At 41.4% G+C, this 17,860-nt stretch overlaps 1 protein-coding gene across 1 annotated transcript in view; it reads right to left on the reverse strand.

The window, feature by feature from the left end:
- Positions 1–344: 344 nt before the first annotated feature.
- ppip5k2 (diphosphoinositol pentakisphosphate kinase 2) overlaps positions 345–17,860 on the reverse strand; it is a 40,239-nt gene continuing 22,723 nt past the window's right edge. Inside the window, exons 22-30 of the mRNA XM_080841652.1 lie at positions 17,751–17,860; positions 17,233–17,403; positions 15,293–15,334; positions 14,942–15,124; positions 10,562–10,637; positions 6,811–6,873; positions 2,501–2,644; positions 2,115–2,222; positions 345–1,485 (exon numbers count right to left, since the gene is read on the reverse strand). The exon at positions 17,751–17,860 is cut by the window's right edge and continues 7 nt beyond it. Coding sequence (XP_080697778.1) covers positions 1,049–1,485; positions 2,115–2,222; positions 2,501–2,644; positions 6,811–6,873; positions 10,562–10,637; positions 14,942–15,124; positions 15,293–15,334; positions 17,233–17,403; positions 17,751–17,860 — 1,334 coding nt within the window. The 3' untranslated portion in view covers positions 345–1,048. The remainder of the gene's footprint in view (positions 1,486–2,114; positions 2,223–2,500; positions 2,645–6,810; positions 6,874–10,561; positions 10,638–14,941; positions 15,125–15,292; positions 15,335–17,232; positions 17,404–17,750) is intronic.

Raw genomic sequence — 17,860 nt, forward strand, 5'->3', positions numbered from 1 at the left:
AACTGTGGACATTTGTGTTGCAGGAGTGTTAATATGCAGATCCTCGTAACTAAAGCTAATGAGCCACAGGGCCCAACCCGGATACCTGGTGTATTTGAACTCGGATTACAATTCTATTCTTAAAGACAATCCTGTCTTCAAGTAAACATTGGGTGTCATGACTACGGACAACAGCTTAGTCCTTTCTCATGATTATTTTTTACAGAATAAGAAAAACACAAAAACTCTTGACCCGAAGACCCCCGGAAAGGGACTTCCACCAAAGTTTATTTCCATTATATACACAACATTTATTTTTGGTTGCAATGGAATAAAGCATGATGTTAAAGGACAATCGTCACATTCTGTAAGGCAGTCTTTCTTTCTCTCACTTCCAGTTCAATGTTTCAGATAGTGCAGGTGCAAGATCATCAGTATGGCTAAAACATGTCAAAAACATTTGAGGTGTGTGAGATTTTGTGTGTGTGTGTGTGTGAGAGCACATAAGAAAGTACATTATAACTGACCCTTTAAACCGTTTACACTTTGGACCAAAAAAATTATATGATAACTGAATGAGGAACCTCATCCATTTCATTTAGCATTCGTTCCGGAATTTTCCACAAGGAAACATTGGCTGTAGCACCGTCAAAGACCGTGACCATTCCTGACAAAAGACTGTTCTTTCTTATACTTTTTCTCAGCTTTAACAGTACATTCAAATATACAAAAAAGCAACAGCAACACAAGGATATGAAGTAGCCTCCCATGAAAATCATGACTTTTCGTGTCTGTTCCACAATACACAACACAGCTACGTTCCGTCATCAAACTCAATATGGCATCCTTGTACTGAGTATCTGTAACCTCTTAAAATGTGCTTAGCTTAAAAGTTCAAGTGATACGTGTGACCTTTTATACACTGAATATTATTACATTGGGCTTCTTACAGGGAAAGAGCGCTCGGGAGGGTCCGCACCTTTATGGCACATTCAGTTTGTGTAACGACTCAAGTCGCAAACTCAAGTCCCAAAACCAAGACTAGTTGATTCGTTTATGGACCCTTGCTTCAGGTCTGAGATGGACCTTGATCTTTTGGGGCGCTGGGTGGTACCACCACCAGCGCCTCAGTGTGCACCTCAACACTGGAGACAGTACTATCAACGACTCTTCTCTTTGTCTCTCGGTCTCCTGAGCTCTCGTGGGAGGAAGTCTCTTGTATGGCCCCACCACCACCGCGTCGAAAGCTCGATTTAGCTGCCTTCAGTTCTCCGTCCTCCCGAGGCTTTGGCGGGGAGGCAGTGGCTGCTTTTGGACCGCAGGCTGCAGGCTGTGCAGGAACGACGTGGGTGGCCCTAGGGCTGTGCTGGTTTGGGCTAATTCTTGCAGGTTCAGCTTTGCTGGGAGTGGAAGTGCAAAGGGGAGAGCACTCCTTCGATGCCTTGTGTGTCCCTCTAAGGTCGGCCTGGCTGGGTGTGGCCAGGGGGCTTGAGGTGCACTCACTCACTGTGAGAAGGACATGCAAGCAGACACACACACAGGAGACAAACCTATGTCATAATGGCTGCGATAGATTTGCCTTTGTAACTGAAGTTTCAATTGAACTTTTATAACTGTAAAGGCCAACGCCAACTGGTGGCATCTGACGCACATCAACTTCATAGGATAGAACACAGTTCTATGTCTTGAGTGACAGGTCCATAGAAAAACAATTACGTCCATGCATTCATTCAAAGCAACCATTATGGCACACTGGGTTAAAAGCATGGCTTTCTTTTCTTAGCAACCATCACCACTTGTAAACAAAAGTTACTAATGTTACCCAGCTTATAGAGCAAGTAGATAGCTAATAAAGATGACTACATAATGGCAGAGTAATATCTATCCATTGTCAATTTAAAATAGCTCTGACAGTTTCTGCCATTGTTATGCTTTAAACTATCCCCTAATAGTCTTGTTTTCACAGTTTAGACCGGCTCACTTCACTGGTTGTTTCAGAATGTTAGGTGCGTTCCATGACACTCTACTGAACACTGCCACCAGTAGGTGTTGGCCTCAACAGTTCTCTCAATGTGTTCCATTTGGAAACATAACACAACATTCTGAGAATACTTCTTTAGAACTGCTTAACGTACCTGAAGCTGCCCTTTCAGAGGCCTGCTTCGCTAATGACTTGGAGAATGGACATGGTAAAATCTTAGCTGGAGTGTAAGTGTTCAGTGGGGCCTTCTTCCCTGGGCCAGCTAACCAAGGGAGCATGAACGACAAGAATGACATTTCAGTATCAAAGGCAAATGGCATCTCTAGATGTGCAAGAGAGAACTGCTTTAATTGTATATATATATAGAGAGAGAGAGATCACTTCTGACTATGTTCAGAGGGCACAGTGTTTAATTTTAGGCACATGACCATGCTAGAGGTTGGGGGTTAGACACAGCATACAGACGTCATTCTGGAAGCGATCTCGCGCCCATTTCCTTCACAGGGGTGGAGGACAAGCTCGGGCACGTTGTGCCTGTACCTGGGGAACACGCCGAGATGTCCAAAAGGGATTCATGAGACTCAGACACTTTTGCTAGGAAGTCGTCCACTTGCTTCAGGGAGAGCGAGTTGTGCAGTGTCTCCAGCGGACAGATAGAGGGCACCATCGAGTACAGCTCGAACCCTACAGGAGGGGGAAAAAACAACCACGTCAGTTTGGCACGCACGCACTGCCACGAGAGCATGATCCATCTGTGAGTGTACGGCTCTACAAAAAATGAGTAGTGCGTTTTAATGAAGCTGGCGACACAGAAACATGATACTCCATTATCTGTGAAGATGGACAGAGAAAAACCAAATCACCATCAAACCCGGGTTTGAGGTGGGACAATGGTGGTGGGTGAGTTACACAGAAATTACACCTCACTTGAAGCTTTATCTACTGCAACTGTTTCAGCCAAGGTGACGGGGGGGGGGGGGGGGGGGGGGGGGGGAGAGAGAGACACAGAGATAGAGTAGAACTGGATTGCTACCTACCTGAGTAGAATTGCTACTTTGATTATCATTGTTATTGGATGAACAGGGTCCGAATGGTGTGATGGTATTGTATCACATTACGTCACGTGTTTAGACCAACTCGTGATTTGACAAGAGCAACATCAAAAGATGTCATAGAGGATCTTTTGTTGAGATATGTGGACAAATGTGTTGCAGAGAAATGACTGCCACTGCTGAAGGTGTATGTAAGTTTAGTACAGGCTATTTCAGAGAACTTAGATCACTGCTCTACATCATATTGGGAAACTCTTTACCAAATTAATCTGTCAAACTTCATACACTCACATATGTAACTAATCTATCTCCAGCTACTTTTGTGGATTCATTGAATTATATATTTTTGTATTTTGATTAAGTGAGCAGGTTTAGTCTCTCAAGCATCAATCAAAATGTATACTTAGAGACTGTCCGAAACACTGATCATTGTCAGAGTAAATTAATAAGCAGTTAATGAAGCTTCTTCTAGGTTACTGACGGGTAGTACAGCAACATTTACCCCATACTCACTCTAGCAAAGCTGCATTAATGTCTCATACTTGCATGTTTAACTTGCCCTGCTTGAACTAAAACAATGTACAGAGTCAAGTGTGTTCTTCAACTTTGTTTAAGTTTGTGAACTACAGCTTATTGGAGACATCTGCTTCAAACTTCGTGTCCCAAAATGTATACGAATTTTAAAAAGGTATGATATTTTGGTAAAGACTTACTAAGGAGGCCGTGTTCTAAGGGCCATTAGAAAGGAGGCTGGTGCTAAAGGAATCACTAAAGGTGTCGCAAAACAGAACATAGAATTCTATGCTCGGTGCAGATAACATCATGTGCTGTATTGCAGGTACTAGCAGGACTGTCAGGCAACACTGAACAAAGACTGAGAACAATCTTCTACTTTTCTCTTAAATTACACAATATTAAATGCTAGGGGGCACATTTAGGAAAGGGCTTGAGGTACTGGCTGGCTAACTACTCTACGATAACCAAAGCAATGGAGCGGCCATCTTAGTAATGCACCTTACCATAGTTTTCAGGAATAGCGTGGCACCCATGGACTATCAAATATGAGAGAAGGGACTAAATCTGAGTTTCAATCGTGTGTGTGTGTGTGTGTGTGTGTGTGTGTGTGTGTTTATTTATTTACACACCCCTCTAAACAAGTGGACACTTTTTAAATTCACCTTGGATAAAGTGAAAATCTGCATTGCACTGTTCTCATTTTCAGGAGGTACTCGGGAAAATAATGCTTACTTTAGTAAAGTTAATATCCTTGCACCTGTCTACAAGGCCTTACTTCCAGTGCTACGTGGGGAGTTGTGTGGATGTGCAATGTACAGAACATGTGGGGGGGGGCCAATGAACTGAGGTGTTCCAAAGCTACGGTACACAAACAGGGACAAAAGAGGAGAGAGGGGTACTGTGAGGCCTATAGGGCTGAAAACTGTGAGAGATAAAGAAAGCCAAACTCTACAGAAGAGAGGGAGCCTGAGCCAAAAAGAAAAAACACCAAACAACATTCAGACGAGAGGTCGATGGGGAAATTCAACATAATTAACACTTACCACAGAACATACTGGGATACACTGACCCATTTAGAAAAGCAGATAAAAACAAAAGCAAAAAAACAAAACAAAAAACAATAAAAATAGGATATTTTTAACAAATGGCTGAGCTATAGACATAAAATACTTGCAGTATTTGACCATAAGATATCTTCGAAGTTGATTTTTAAAATTCTCACAAACAAAAAAATAAAACCTGCATCAATATAGTATATATGGGCCATTCTACCGAATTCGTGTAATATGCAGTCCCTCAACAATAAAAACTATTTACAAAACAATTAGGTATTTAGGCATAGATATTTAATTAGAAAATGTTATGGTCTATATAAACCCAATGCATTACATGAGATAGTGATAAGCTAAATATATACAAAATCATCATTTATAGGGTACTTTCTATTGGGAAGTAGCTGTCCCCAACCCTGACATCTAAATTTCAATGCCTTTAAATAACACTTTTCAATTTTTTTAGATTTTTTTCAATGATTTAATTTCAAAGATCTTTATGATTGGGTTGAAATAGAACTTGGAATATTTAGATTTATTGTGGGTTTAATTTTTAAATCAATTTTCTATACTCAAAAAATCATGTCCCTAGTTTTCATGTCACTACCGAAACACAAGAGTTTTAGTCCATTGGCTGAGCCTGTGTTTTAGCCACGACTCTGCATTTTTGACCATGCAGTGACACTGCATCTCTGACCCTCATGGTTGAATGGTAAGTAGCTAAATCCCATAGTTTTTATATAAATGTGTTCCAAAGTCTGAAAATCGACGTGTAACCTTAAGAATTGTCACTACCGAAACGCATGTTTTCTTCAATTAAGTAAACCTTTTGGGGTTTCATGGAAAATCTTATGTTTGTATGTGTGTTCACCTCTTCAAAGATGTCTTTGCATGCAGTGTGCTTGTTAGAATTCTTTATTTATGCTTAAAATTAGCTAGAATTGTCACTACCGAAACAGTCACTACCGAAACATATGGTAGTGACCTGATGATTTCAGTAGTGACAAAATGAAATGGTAAGTAGTTCAATCCGATAATTTTTTAAATAAATGTGTTGTGTGGACTAAAGGGTGGCCCAGAGCACCTTTTGGAAGATTTTGGGAGAGAAATGAACATCCATCCAACAGTGCAGTCACTACCGAAACACTGGATGTCACTACCGAAACAGTGCAGCACTACCGAAACACAGGATGTTTTGTAAAAAATTAAGTATATTGAGTAATCAACTAAAATGTTATGATACTGATTGGATTAATGTATGTTTAATTTCATCAATCAACAACTCTGGAATCAATATGATCAGTATTTTGCATTTTACAAAGAAATATTGCACTTAGATTTTGATGAATTGTATAAATTGAACTTGAAAATGTGGTAAAAAATTCATTTTTATGGATTTCATTGTGAAAACCTTCAAGAAATATTTGTAAAAATACTCTTCAGAGAAGGGAAGGAAACACAATCTGAACAGGTCAATAATAATACTTTTTTACTATAGTAAATGTGATGTTTCGGTAGTGACAATTTTTGGAAGAGGAAAAACATTCCAACACATTCTGAAAATACAATATAAAAATTGACTGTTCTTTTACTAGATAAGTGTACTTTAGATATGGTACAATATACATACGGACAAAGTTTTGGGAATAAAACATAAAAAAAATCAAAATATTTCCGACCTGACTTTGCACCAATTCGGTAGAATGGCCCATATATGATAACAATTTATATTAATACAACGTACAATTACTCAGCCCACCTTGCCTGTAATCTATCGCTTTTTTTCAATGCAGATTCTAAATTTGAACAAACTGAATACAAATGTTGTTAACTTGGCTGTTGTTAACTTGTCCAAACATCATTCACATTTGGATGAACTGTCCCCGAACATAAACTCAACACTGTGGCACAATATGACAAGTCAGCTGTTGGGACAAAACCTTCATGTGGATCCGTGTGGTGATGAAGCTCGGCTGCATTGCATAACAGGAGCACTTAGAGAGGAGTGCATAGGCCTGAGAGGGTTGGCTAATGTAGCGTTTGTTAAGAGCCAATGAAACAGGCCCTTATTGCAGAGTGCTCTGGTCTGGTGGCAGGGAGTGAGAGGGGGAGGAACTGAAAAGGGTTCTTTTGCTAACTCAGAACCAAAACGAAACAAAAAAAAAGAAAGAAAATGAAAGAGGATGGAGAGAGAAAAACACAACAGAATTAAACACAAAAGCAAACATACCATTGGTTGGATGTCGCGCAAATGAGATAGAAAATCTTTTTACTGCAGTACCGCGCTGGGCCTCTGAGAAAGAGAAGAAACAGGGTCCTGAACATGTACAACATCTAAAAAGGAAGATGGGAATTAGAAGAAAGGGCAGAAAATAAGAAACTTAAGCGCTAGAACAGCATGCAGAAAGGAGGGATGGGGAAAGGAGAGGAGAGTGGTTTGTTTTTAGTGAGTTAGTAGTTGCTAAGGGGTCTGGCCAGACAGAGCAACATAGATGGTGGATAAACCCTTTCCCGTGGCTATGGTTTCAGACACCATGTTGGATGCCTTTCATCCCAGTTGGAGAGAGAAAAGAAAGAGAGTAGCGTGGACACTCGGAAGTGCCACCACGAGACTTAAATGGACACCGCCAAAAAAAAAAAATCCCCTCCAAACCACATCCAACCTCAAGCTAATGTTTGTAAGCTAATGTCTTCAATGGCTAACACAATCATGCTAATGTTGGTAAGGTTTCAACGGCTAACCCTGTCATGCTAATGTCTGTAAGGATTCAACGGCTAGCACTGGCATGCCATAACCAATCCTTAATTGTGATGGAACTGCCCAGCACTTTGGCATGACATGTAACTTCACAATTACAAAAAAAAAAATATAAAGTTAATTTCTTGGAGACGAATATTCAAGGAATCCTGGACCTGGAGATGACAAATAAAATTGATCTTCCGATGTACAAAGCTCAAGACTAATAAAGGTTTTCAAGGATATAAAAGTGAAATGGTAACATTTCTTATGAGATATGATGAACTATTTGCAAAGCCACTGATTAAAAAAATGGAGCCAATCAGAATTTAGTTAAAAAAATCTTGACATACCATGGAGCCAATCAGAATTTAGTTAACAATCTCTTGACCTACAATGGAGCCAATCAGAATTTAGTTAACAATCTCTTGACCTACAATGGAGCCAATCAGAATTTAGTTAACAATCTCTTGACCTACAATGGAGCCAATCAGAATTTAGTTAACAATCTCTTGACATACCATGGAGCCAATCAGAATTTAGTTAACAATCTCTTGACCTACAATGGAGCCAATCAGAATTTAGTTAACAATCTCTTGACCTACAATGGAGCCAATCAGAATTTAGTTAACAATCTCTTGACCTACAATGGAGCCAATCAGAATTTAGTTAACAATCTCTTGACATACCATCGAGCCAATCAGAATTTAGTTAACAATCTCTTGACATACCATGGAGCCAATCAGAATTTAGTTAACAATCTCTTGACCCACCATGGAGCCAAGCAAAAATCAATGACCAACTTTCATTAACTTTATAATATGATGATGTAATGGTGTAATTCTTGTCAAAAGGCCCCAATTGTTGTTTGATTTCCAATCAAGACTAGGAAGAAAGCTCAATTTATAAATGTAATTTCAAAATCACTAACAGGGAACTGAACAGACATTAAGCCATCTGCTTATGTTTTTAACCTTTGACCAAAACTGCAACGTGAACTTGAATAACCTCAAAAAGGTCACAAAAAGGGTCTTCACTTGACAGATTGGGAAAGACCTAGATCTAAAGATCTAAAGATCCTAGTTTTTTTTAAAGAAATCGTGACACTACACTACTACACACTACCTCCGAGACAAATTTTGTGACAGTAGTACTTTCTATCTGACGTTTGAGCTTCTTCAATGGATCAACATAAACAGGTTTTTAAGACCTACCTGGACTTTGTGGTATTTAGAATCATTTGTTACAATGTATTCTCCTTACTCACAAATTACAAAACGAACAAACAAACAAAAAAAATCCGATGTCCAGACAGACAGTGATTTCTGTTGGGAAAATGTCTGATGAATCGAATTGACTTTTATTATATGTTTGTTAAGCTTCTTTATATAGGATATAACAGCTATACAGGATATAACTAATGGTGACATGTGTTTTGTGCACTGGATGGGCTGTTTTTAACATAGTCCTCTCTATATCGTCAATGACGTTACATAATGGAGTACCGGCCCACCCCAAAAATAACCAAAAACTGATCGATCGGCTGATCATGATTTAACGTTTACAGGAACAGACACCAAAAGAGAACTCCAGGATTCCTTTATTTAAAACAAAACGAAAGGATAAAAAAAAGGAAATGTAAAAAAAGTAGGGGGTAAGGGTTCATCTCAACACAAGATGTGTGTGCGAGTCTGCACATACCATCTAAGAAGCCAGAAGAGGTCAGCTTTTTACGGTGTGCGCGCGCATAGTCTTGCAGGTTAGGTGCGCTGGACGACCCACCGAGCACCATGGTGCTAAACAGGCCAGCGCAATGCGACCCTGATGAGGGAGTTAGAAGAGATACACACAGCAAACAGCGTGTTTTTCCCAGAGATACACACCCACACACACACACACACACACACACACACACACACACACACACACACACACACACACACACACACACACACACACACACACACACACACACACAGTAGATACATACCACTGAATGCATGCATCATGCATTTCTAGATTATTGCCACAAAAAGATAGCTGGTAGTGCAGCCTCAAAGAATCCGTAACCATGACAGAGATGTCACTATCCCATAATAAGACTAGCGGCGGTCGCCCTTGACAGTAATATTACTATCCCATAATCAGACTACCCAATAGCAAAAGGCTAAAGGACTGAATCGTGATGGTGACTTATTTAAACGCATTCAAGTTCAGTTTGTGTCTGGCTGCAAAAACATGCATTTCCCCAAAGGGATGTGCCCAAACACTGTCACCATCTTTTGAGACACTATCCCACTCTCTGTGGAGACATACTTCTCCATGGAAGAAAATACTCTCTAAAAGGCCATATAGTCTTTACAGAGAGTTCAATGAAGAGGTCTTATAATCTCCAGACTGCTATTTCTGTAGGTGGTAGGGTTGATGTCGCGGTACATCTGAGGATCGACTTAAAGAGGGCACTAACTAGCACTCTAAAGGCACAACAAGCTACATTTCAGGACATTTCAGGAAACCATTATAAAATGATTTCTCGAATGGATAATGGTTAAAACTTGGAAGTCTTGAGCCTAATGTTGGGCCATATCCATGATCAAAAACAAAACAAACCTGGTACTTATATGTCAAAACTATGCTACCACATAGAAATTCAACTTGGTTTTAATTAGGCTTGACAGCAGATATGTAAAAACACTACTGAATGGACGACAGTGTCCAAAACGTCTTAGAACAGCTCTGTTCCACGTCAGAAAGCCGTTACCAGTACGGGTCCGCACGCCGTCAGTTATGTGGCAAAAATCTGGCGTCTACAGTTTGCTTTTAAATCAGGCTAAGAAGGTTCATATCTTTAGTAGCTAGTGATTCGGTACCACACCAGATCAAAGTCAAGAAAGCAGTGTGTGTGTGTGCAAAGACATCAATGATGGTGCAAGAGGTAGAGTGGCGATCGCAGGCATAGGACTATAGGGAGCACCGATCAACACTGCAGTCAGCATCCTTAACAGAAAGGATCAAGCCACTCACAATGTCTTACTAATCCCAAACAAATCCTTTACTCTGCTTGAGGCTACAGTGTGTGTAAACAGTAATGTCAGCTGATCAAGAGAGTATCATTCTTTTCTAGTTGCAATCTTAAGAAGTCGTAATCTATCAAGATGCATTGCACTACTACATATCTATCAAACAGTTAGCATAAACTAAGTAAGCAGATATTGCTACGACGCCCACACAGTAAAGATCTTACCTGCTATGCCCGTGGTCAGTTTGTGCTCAGAGTGCAGCCTCCCAGGCCTGGGGTGGCTGTTGTTCTCCGCTAACACCTGAGGGAGTGGAGACCAAAGATTACAACATTACAGAGACTCCAGGGGTTAGAAAGCAATCACAAAACAACACCAGGCAGAAGAGAAGAAGAGGGCAAACACGGCCTGTTCTCTCTGAATGCACACATGGGTTAATAAGCGGCACGGGCACAGGTTAGTGACCAGGGCCAGAGAAGCACAAGGAGGGGGACAGGATCAGGACAGAGACAACAGCGACAGAGACAGCGGTAAGAGACAGGACATGCACACACACAACCCAATGGCTGCAGGGAGTCCATTCCACGCAAGAGTATGGTAACCTTGGAGACGGGAGACAACCACAGCGTGAAGGAGAGGGATGCAGGGCCAGGCAGATGGCGATAGACATGGCAACAGTTTGCAGATTATTGAGGTTTCACACAAAAAAAAAAAAACAGGAAAATTTAAAACTCAAGACCACACAACTTCGAACCAAATTCACATCACACCTCAAGTACAAAGCAAAGAAAAATTGAAAAAAATGAAAAAGAATAACAATCAGAGGAGTTAAAAAGAGGGTATTCCTGTTCTCTTTTTCCCAAGACGAGAGTTTCGTGCAAAAAAACAACCCCCCCCCCCTCCCCCCCCCCAAAAAAAACCTCAGACAAACTTGAAATGAGTGGCGCCCCCCTCCTGAGCAAAATGGTCTTGGGAAGACCTCCGGGGTGGATGGGCGGGGCGGGGCAGGGGCGGGGGAGGGGAGGGGAGGGGTCAAAGGTCATGAGGTCAGACGATGAAGACAGGACACGATGAGGACACCATGACCCCACTCTCACATCTAACACGAGGAGCTTACCTGCGGACCAGGGGGGACACCTATCCACCAGGGCCTCCTTTCCCCCCCGCATCCCTCCCGCTGTTTCAAAGAGGGCGAGGTAAAGAAGCCTTACTCCTCTCTCACATGACAATAGAATAGTCTGGAACACTGTGGTGGCACAACACTAGGTGACAGCTGCTTGTGCAGGTTAAAGGTTTCGACTGAAGGACGGTATGGTTGACAAAGTACTGTCAGTGCTTGTGCCTCGTCCTGGCAGAAGTGTTACGTGCTAATAAAACAGCACGAAGAAGCCAAATCAACAGACAGGCACTTCTGGGGCGATCAACAGTATGACCATCTGTCCACCAATCCATCCCTCAGCGTGGACAAGCAATTCTACTAACATGAATTTAACTATTGATTATTTAATGTTCACCATCCTCTAGGTTTATACTACTTGAATTACACGTCACTAATGAAGACCTGGCATGTATGTACTAACATCTGACATCAACTGATCAGATCAACAAGGTCTAAAGAAAGAGGCCTACATCAATATTGTGGTGTATCACAGCAGGCTTTCTCTGCTGGGGTGATTGATTCAGAAATGGAGTTTAACATTGGCCTACATTAACATTTCCCCCGGTCAAAGCCACGACCCGTGGTTTGGAGGGTTCTGAAAACCGTGCTTGAGCAGAAATGGGTTGAGGTTCTGAGGGGGGGCGGGGGGGGGGGGGGGGGGGGGGGCAAAGGGGCCAGGCCATTTTAGAAGGACGAAAGACATCCACCCAAGACACAAGTTCCGGAGATCAGCACCAAGGGTTAAATCAATCAAGGCCATCAGTTGGACCCAAACTCAAGAGGTTGGTCTGGAGGTGTTATTGCTTTCCACACTGAAATCGAGCGAGCCGCAAAGGACATCTAAAGAGGCTCAGCAGATACATGTAAAGAGCGATCCTCACCCAGAGCATTTGGGTCAGGCGCCGCGAGTGTACTACACTCGTAACAAACGTTCTTAATTCATTGGGTATGTCAGTTTATCCGTAGATCTGTAAATGCCTGATAAAACGTTGCAAAGAGAGCCAGTCTTTATTTCCAAACTAGCCCACAATTAAAAGGATCTTAAAATGATTTAGTAGAAACGGTCTTGAATGCCCAAGGACTCGTAAAGGCTGTTTTATTAAGGCTGGGATCCAAGCTGTAAATTCTAGGCTGTAAAACTAATTGGAAAACGAGGTCATGCGCATGCTACTGAATTTAGTAGTTAATGGAACGAAGAGCCCAGATAAAAAATAAAAACGCTCAGTTGTTAAAAATTTCCCCAGCAGTTGCACACGTATCCATTACTTAATTCATAAGACAGTTGATGAACAATGACGAAGCCTTCCCATAGATGTTGCTCTTACGGCTCAGCGTTCTGAGACGACACTCCAAATGCTTATGGCTCTGCCCTCACATTATATCTAAAACAAGTTTTCCTACACATCATTTTTTTTTTTTGGGGGGGGGGGGGAGTGTGTATGTATGTGTGTGTGTATGTGTGTGTGTGTGTATATATATATACATATCTCTATGGAAGACATAGAGAAGGTAAACGACCCCCTCCTGTTAGAGAGCCATGTGGAAATGCAGACTTTAGAGAACTATAGCGTCACATGACAGCTGTTGGAATGGAGATTGCATAGATGCCAAAAATAGCACATCATGGAAATTTTATAGTAGACATAAAAATGTGTGCCGTCAGTTTAACGCGTACATTTTAAAGCCGTCATTGTTTTTATCGCGAGATTAACGTTTACATTTTTTTTTTTACAATAACGTCTCCTTTTTGGCTTTGCAAACTGTGTAATGGCTAAAGTTACAGTTTCAGTGAATGGTGAGAGCGATACGGCGAAATGGATGATAAAAAGCTTCTGAATGGAAAGTTTACTTTTAAAAGTTCTGTTGTGCAAAAGAAGCAAGCTTCACTGTTGTCTGAAAATGTCAACAGACAGCTGGCTGAAAGCAAAGAAGTAGTAGGCTTACCTTTTATTGGTTACCTAACTGTTACGGTTCATTGTTTCTGAAATAAGAGGCCTGACTTCTATGTTCTCAGCAAACTTGAAAAAAAGAAAATGTTAAGCCATGGTTTAACTGCACTATAGGTTTACCTGAAATGTGCACTTTATAATTTAGTTTTGTACCGCCCTGTGTTTGGCAAAATTGTTTTTCAATAAAATAAAACATTTGCATAAAGCAAGCCAATCCACTTTTCCATGTTGAAAAGAGCATTAAAATAAAAAAATTATGGAAAAAATAATTGAAGAGACATTTAGAATAGATAAAAATGTGCGATTAATCGCGATTCATTTTGAGTTAACTATGACAAAAATATGATTAATCGCAATTTAATATTTAATCGTATGACAGCATTAATGAAAATATATAAAGCTTCAATGGACTCCAGCCTGCCCCCCTCAATAATCAGTGACATCCATTGGCATGTAATCACAGCATTCATCCATACACCCCGTTATTCTGCTCTGCTCCTCACATCCATACACCCCATTATTCTGCTCCTCACATCCATACACCCCATTATTCTGCTCCTCACATCCATACACCCCATTATTCTGCTCCTCACATCCATACACCCCATTATTCTGCTCTGCTCCTCACATCCATACACCCCATTATTCTGCTCTGCTCCTCACATCCATACACCCCATTATTCTGCTCTGCTCCTCACATCCATACACCCCATTATTCGGCTCCTCACATCCATACACCCCATTATTCTGCTCTGCTCCTCACATCCATACACCCCATTATTCTGCTCTGCTCCTCACATCCATACACCCCATTATTCGGCTCTGCTTACACCTGTCCAGGACCGCCCATTGTGTTGCACACTGGGGAGAGGGGAGGGGCTTCCACAAGACAGAGATCAGGCTTAATAAGGGCAAGAAATGCTACCTTTGCACACGGTCCAGAATTTTTTTTTAAAACTGCAAAAAAAAGGTGTGTTAAGGTCCTCATCTTTCAATGTCTAATCTCAATGTCTGTCTTTCAATGCCCTTCAACGAGTCAAAGAAAAATATTGATCAGGTCCCCATGGTTAAAAAGAAATATCAGTCTTATGGGCAATTATTTTACCCTGTGTAAAAAAGCTAAAAGCTTCAATGCACAAAAACAAATGTTTTTAAATGCAAGGTAGACCGTTTAGGCGTTTACAATATGAGGTTGTTTAGGATTTTCATGAAAGAGTTAAGATACATGCGCTGTTAGTAGGCTTGGAGCCATGATGCATGCTACAAGGCAAAACGAAGAGGGGGAAAGGTCCTAATCTACAAACCTCTACTTGTCATTAGGTAACGGGAGCGCTGAGGAAACTAGGGTTTAAAACGACCTCTTTACATTGATCTGCTGATTCTTTTATTTAGGTATCCTTGCCGACTGCTGCCAATTTCTTGGGTGCGCATGAACCAAAAGTAAGCGTTAGCAAGTTTTGTGTGTGAATGGTAAAATTTAAAAAAAAATGTGTAGAAACCTGTTGCCATGAGCCAAAAATACTGGATGTGAAAGCCAGTGATTTGGGGGAGACAGGGGAGGACGTGATTTGGTCCCCTGATCTGCGTCTTCTTCGCCCAGCACCAGTACTACCCACACCACAGGTGTAATGAATCCAGGTACCAAAGGAGTCTGGGCTAGACACACTCAGGGGGCTCTCTCCCTGGAGGTGAGAGAGGGGGCAGAAACAGCACAGTCATGCAACATTAAAAAAAAAACAACATGTCGAGTGCTACTACGCTACACGTGTCTAAAACATTCACACGGTCACTAATGAAAGCCCTACGGTGGCTCTGTGGAAGAGAACAGAACAGAAGAGAGGGTGTCATACTTTGCCAGCGGCGGTCTTGTTTAAGTCTGGATGCAAAGGGGACTAAGACAAAACAAAAACAAAAAAACAACACCAAAACAAAACAAAGTGAAATAAAAGAAAATGTACGCTCATCGTTAAAATTCAAAATTCACACATTGTGTCAAAAAGCAGTTCCATTCAGAGAGTATTCACACCTGTCCAGGACAGCCCGTTATGTTGCATCCGTTCTAAAAGATCCTTCAGGAGGACACCCAGTTCAAACGATTTACGATCATGATCATTTGTGTTTGTACAGACTCTCTCAAAACACAAGCTTTTGTTAAAATAACAGCCTGCTGATCTTCCTCCCTTACCAAAGACGTCAGCAATGTCTTAACCACCAGGAGGCACTGTTTAGGGGACTAAGACATGCAGTTCTGTCTGGCTTACTCAGTGAGATCAGAGACGTGCCAAGCTGTCAAGTTGCGGTCGAGTTGACCCTTGAAAATATCTTCTGACCATATTAAGTACATGCTGTATGCCTTAACCTACTTAACATCTAAAAAGATCTTTTGAGCAGACACACAGCACCAGTTTAGGACTCGACACGCATGCTGAATGTCTAATTCGAAACTCTCATTTTAGCGTTGAGGTGTTTTAATGCACATAAGCATGCAATCACGAAGAGGTGTGGATAATCTCCTAGACACTGCACATTCCAATACGAAAGATCAATAGCCTATAAATAGACGACAGTAAATGTATTTTGGGGAATTTGAAGCATTTGGGATTTGGACCACTTGGGGTGTCTCTATGGGTAAAATAAAATGTATAACATCTGTTCCATTTATATGCTACTGTACAACTGTACCTAATGTACAACGTCCTTCATACATCACAACGCACTAGATGACTAGTCTGAGGAGGCCATAATAAAACGTTCACAGGCATGCCGTATATGATGTGAGATTTTTTTGTTTTTAGTGAATTACTGATATGAAGTGAAAGTTAGAGGAAGCATGTGGGGTTTGGTAAATCATTGCCATGGTGTATGAGGGAAATACCTGGCCTTAAACTACGAACCCCAAATATTCACATTTTACAGGATGCCATGCATCAGATCCTGTCTCTTTGATAAACATTTTGAAAATAACAAAACAAAACAACCTTTGAAAGAGAAGATTCAGCTCCTGCTATAAAGCTGTTGCCAATGCTGATGCTAGTGCTAATGCTTAAGGTGCTACTTTCTCAACCCAAGTGCAAAAAATGAACATTAGAAATGAAGAAGAAACAGGGTGATAGCAGGGATAGCATCTACAACTAAATACATAAAAGTAGGAGGTTTCAGCGTGATAGCAGGGTTGTATCATCTACAACTAAAATCACAGAAGTAGGACGTTTCATGGTGCTGGAAAACGGGGGAAACAGCAGCAGCAATATATATATATAAATATACGTATATTTGTTTACTAGTTACAAATTTCAACTTCTTCCAGCTTCAGCTTCAGTGCATATTCTACCCCATGCCTTTTTGTCAACACCATGAAAGCCAGCAAGAGAGAGACCAAAAGGCAAAGGTTTCGAAGCACTACATCTGCACACACATACATCAGTACCACAACCTTTTGAAATGTATAAACATAGCTAATACAACATGAAAGAATTAATGTAAAACAGGACCTCGGTATCAAAGGCAATCGGAATTACTCGAACCCATTTCAAGCAAAAGAGGATTTGATCTGATTCAACCCATACACTCGGATCTACGCCCAGTAGAAACCATAACTCACTTGTGGCAGACCTGTGACGTTTGAGTCCGTCTTGAGACACACTCAGACCGCTAGGTCCCTTGAGTATCAGGCAAAACAACTCTTTCCGCTAAAAGCACCAGACAAACTTATCGGCAATTTCCACAAGTAACATTACTGTGTGCATAAGTACATCACTACATAGACTAATGTCTGGTGCCGGGCACTTACTTCCACTGAGCCGATCTTTTTGGACCGGGGCAAGGGGGACTTCCTGTGGATGTAGATTGGGTCCGAGACCATGGGCCTGAACATCATGAGGGCCCGGTCCGGTTCGTCTCGCTTGGCCGGGCCGGACTCCTCATCGCTGTCGTTCTGGGACTTCTTCTTGGATCCGTCGTTCTGTTGGGGCATACGGGTCAGAAGGGTTCTACGTACAACTGCAACAACTTCAGGCTCTGGGCTCTGGTAAGCGCCTAGAGGCAATTGTATTGTTATGGCGCTATATTAATACAATTGAATTGAACAACTACACTAAGAATTCTTACAACAAGAAAAAAATTAAACGGTCAATTTCACAATTAGTCTTTAAACAATTTTAGTGATTTTCTCTTTTAATAATAAGAAAAAAAAAAGGTACAAACAAAACTACATCTCGGTGTGAAATTGTACAATTTCCGCAACGCCGATGCCCACCGGGCTGCGGACAGACAGAGTGTTAACATGTGGGCACAGACTACGGCACTCACCTCCCTGGAGGCTGGTCTGTAGCCGAACCCTGCCGGCAGGTTCTTGTCCTCCTCGCAGCCCTTGGCCCCCGGGCTGAAGTGAAGCTCCACGTGGAAGCGCTCCTCTGATG

This window comes from Sprattus sprattus (assembly GCF_963457725.1).
Source record: "Sprattus sprattus genome assembly, chromosome: 7".
In the NCBI taxonomy this organism is placed as follows: domain Eukaryota; kingdom Metazoa; phylum Chordata; class Actinopteri; order Clupeiformes; family Clupeidae; genus Sprattus; species Sprattus sprattus.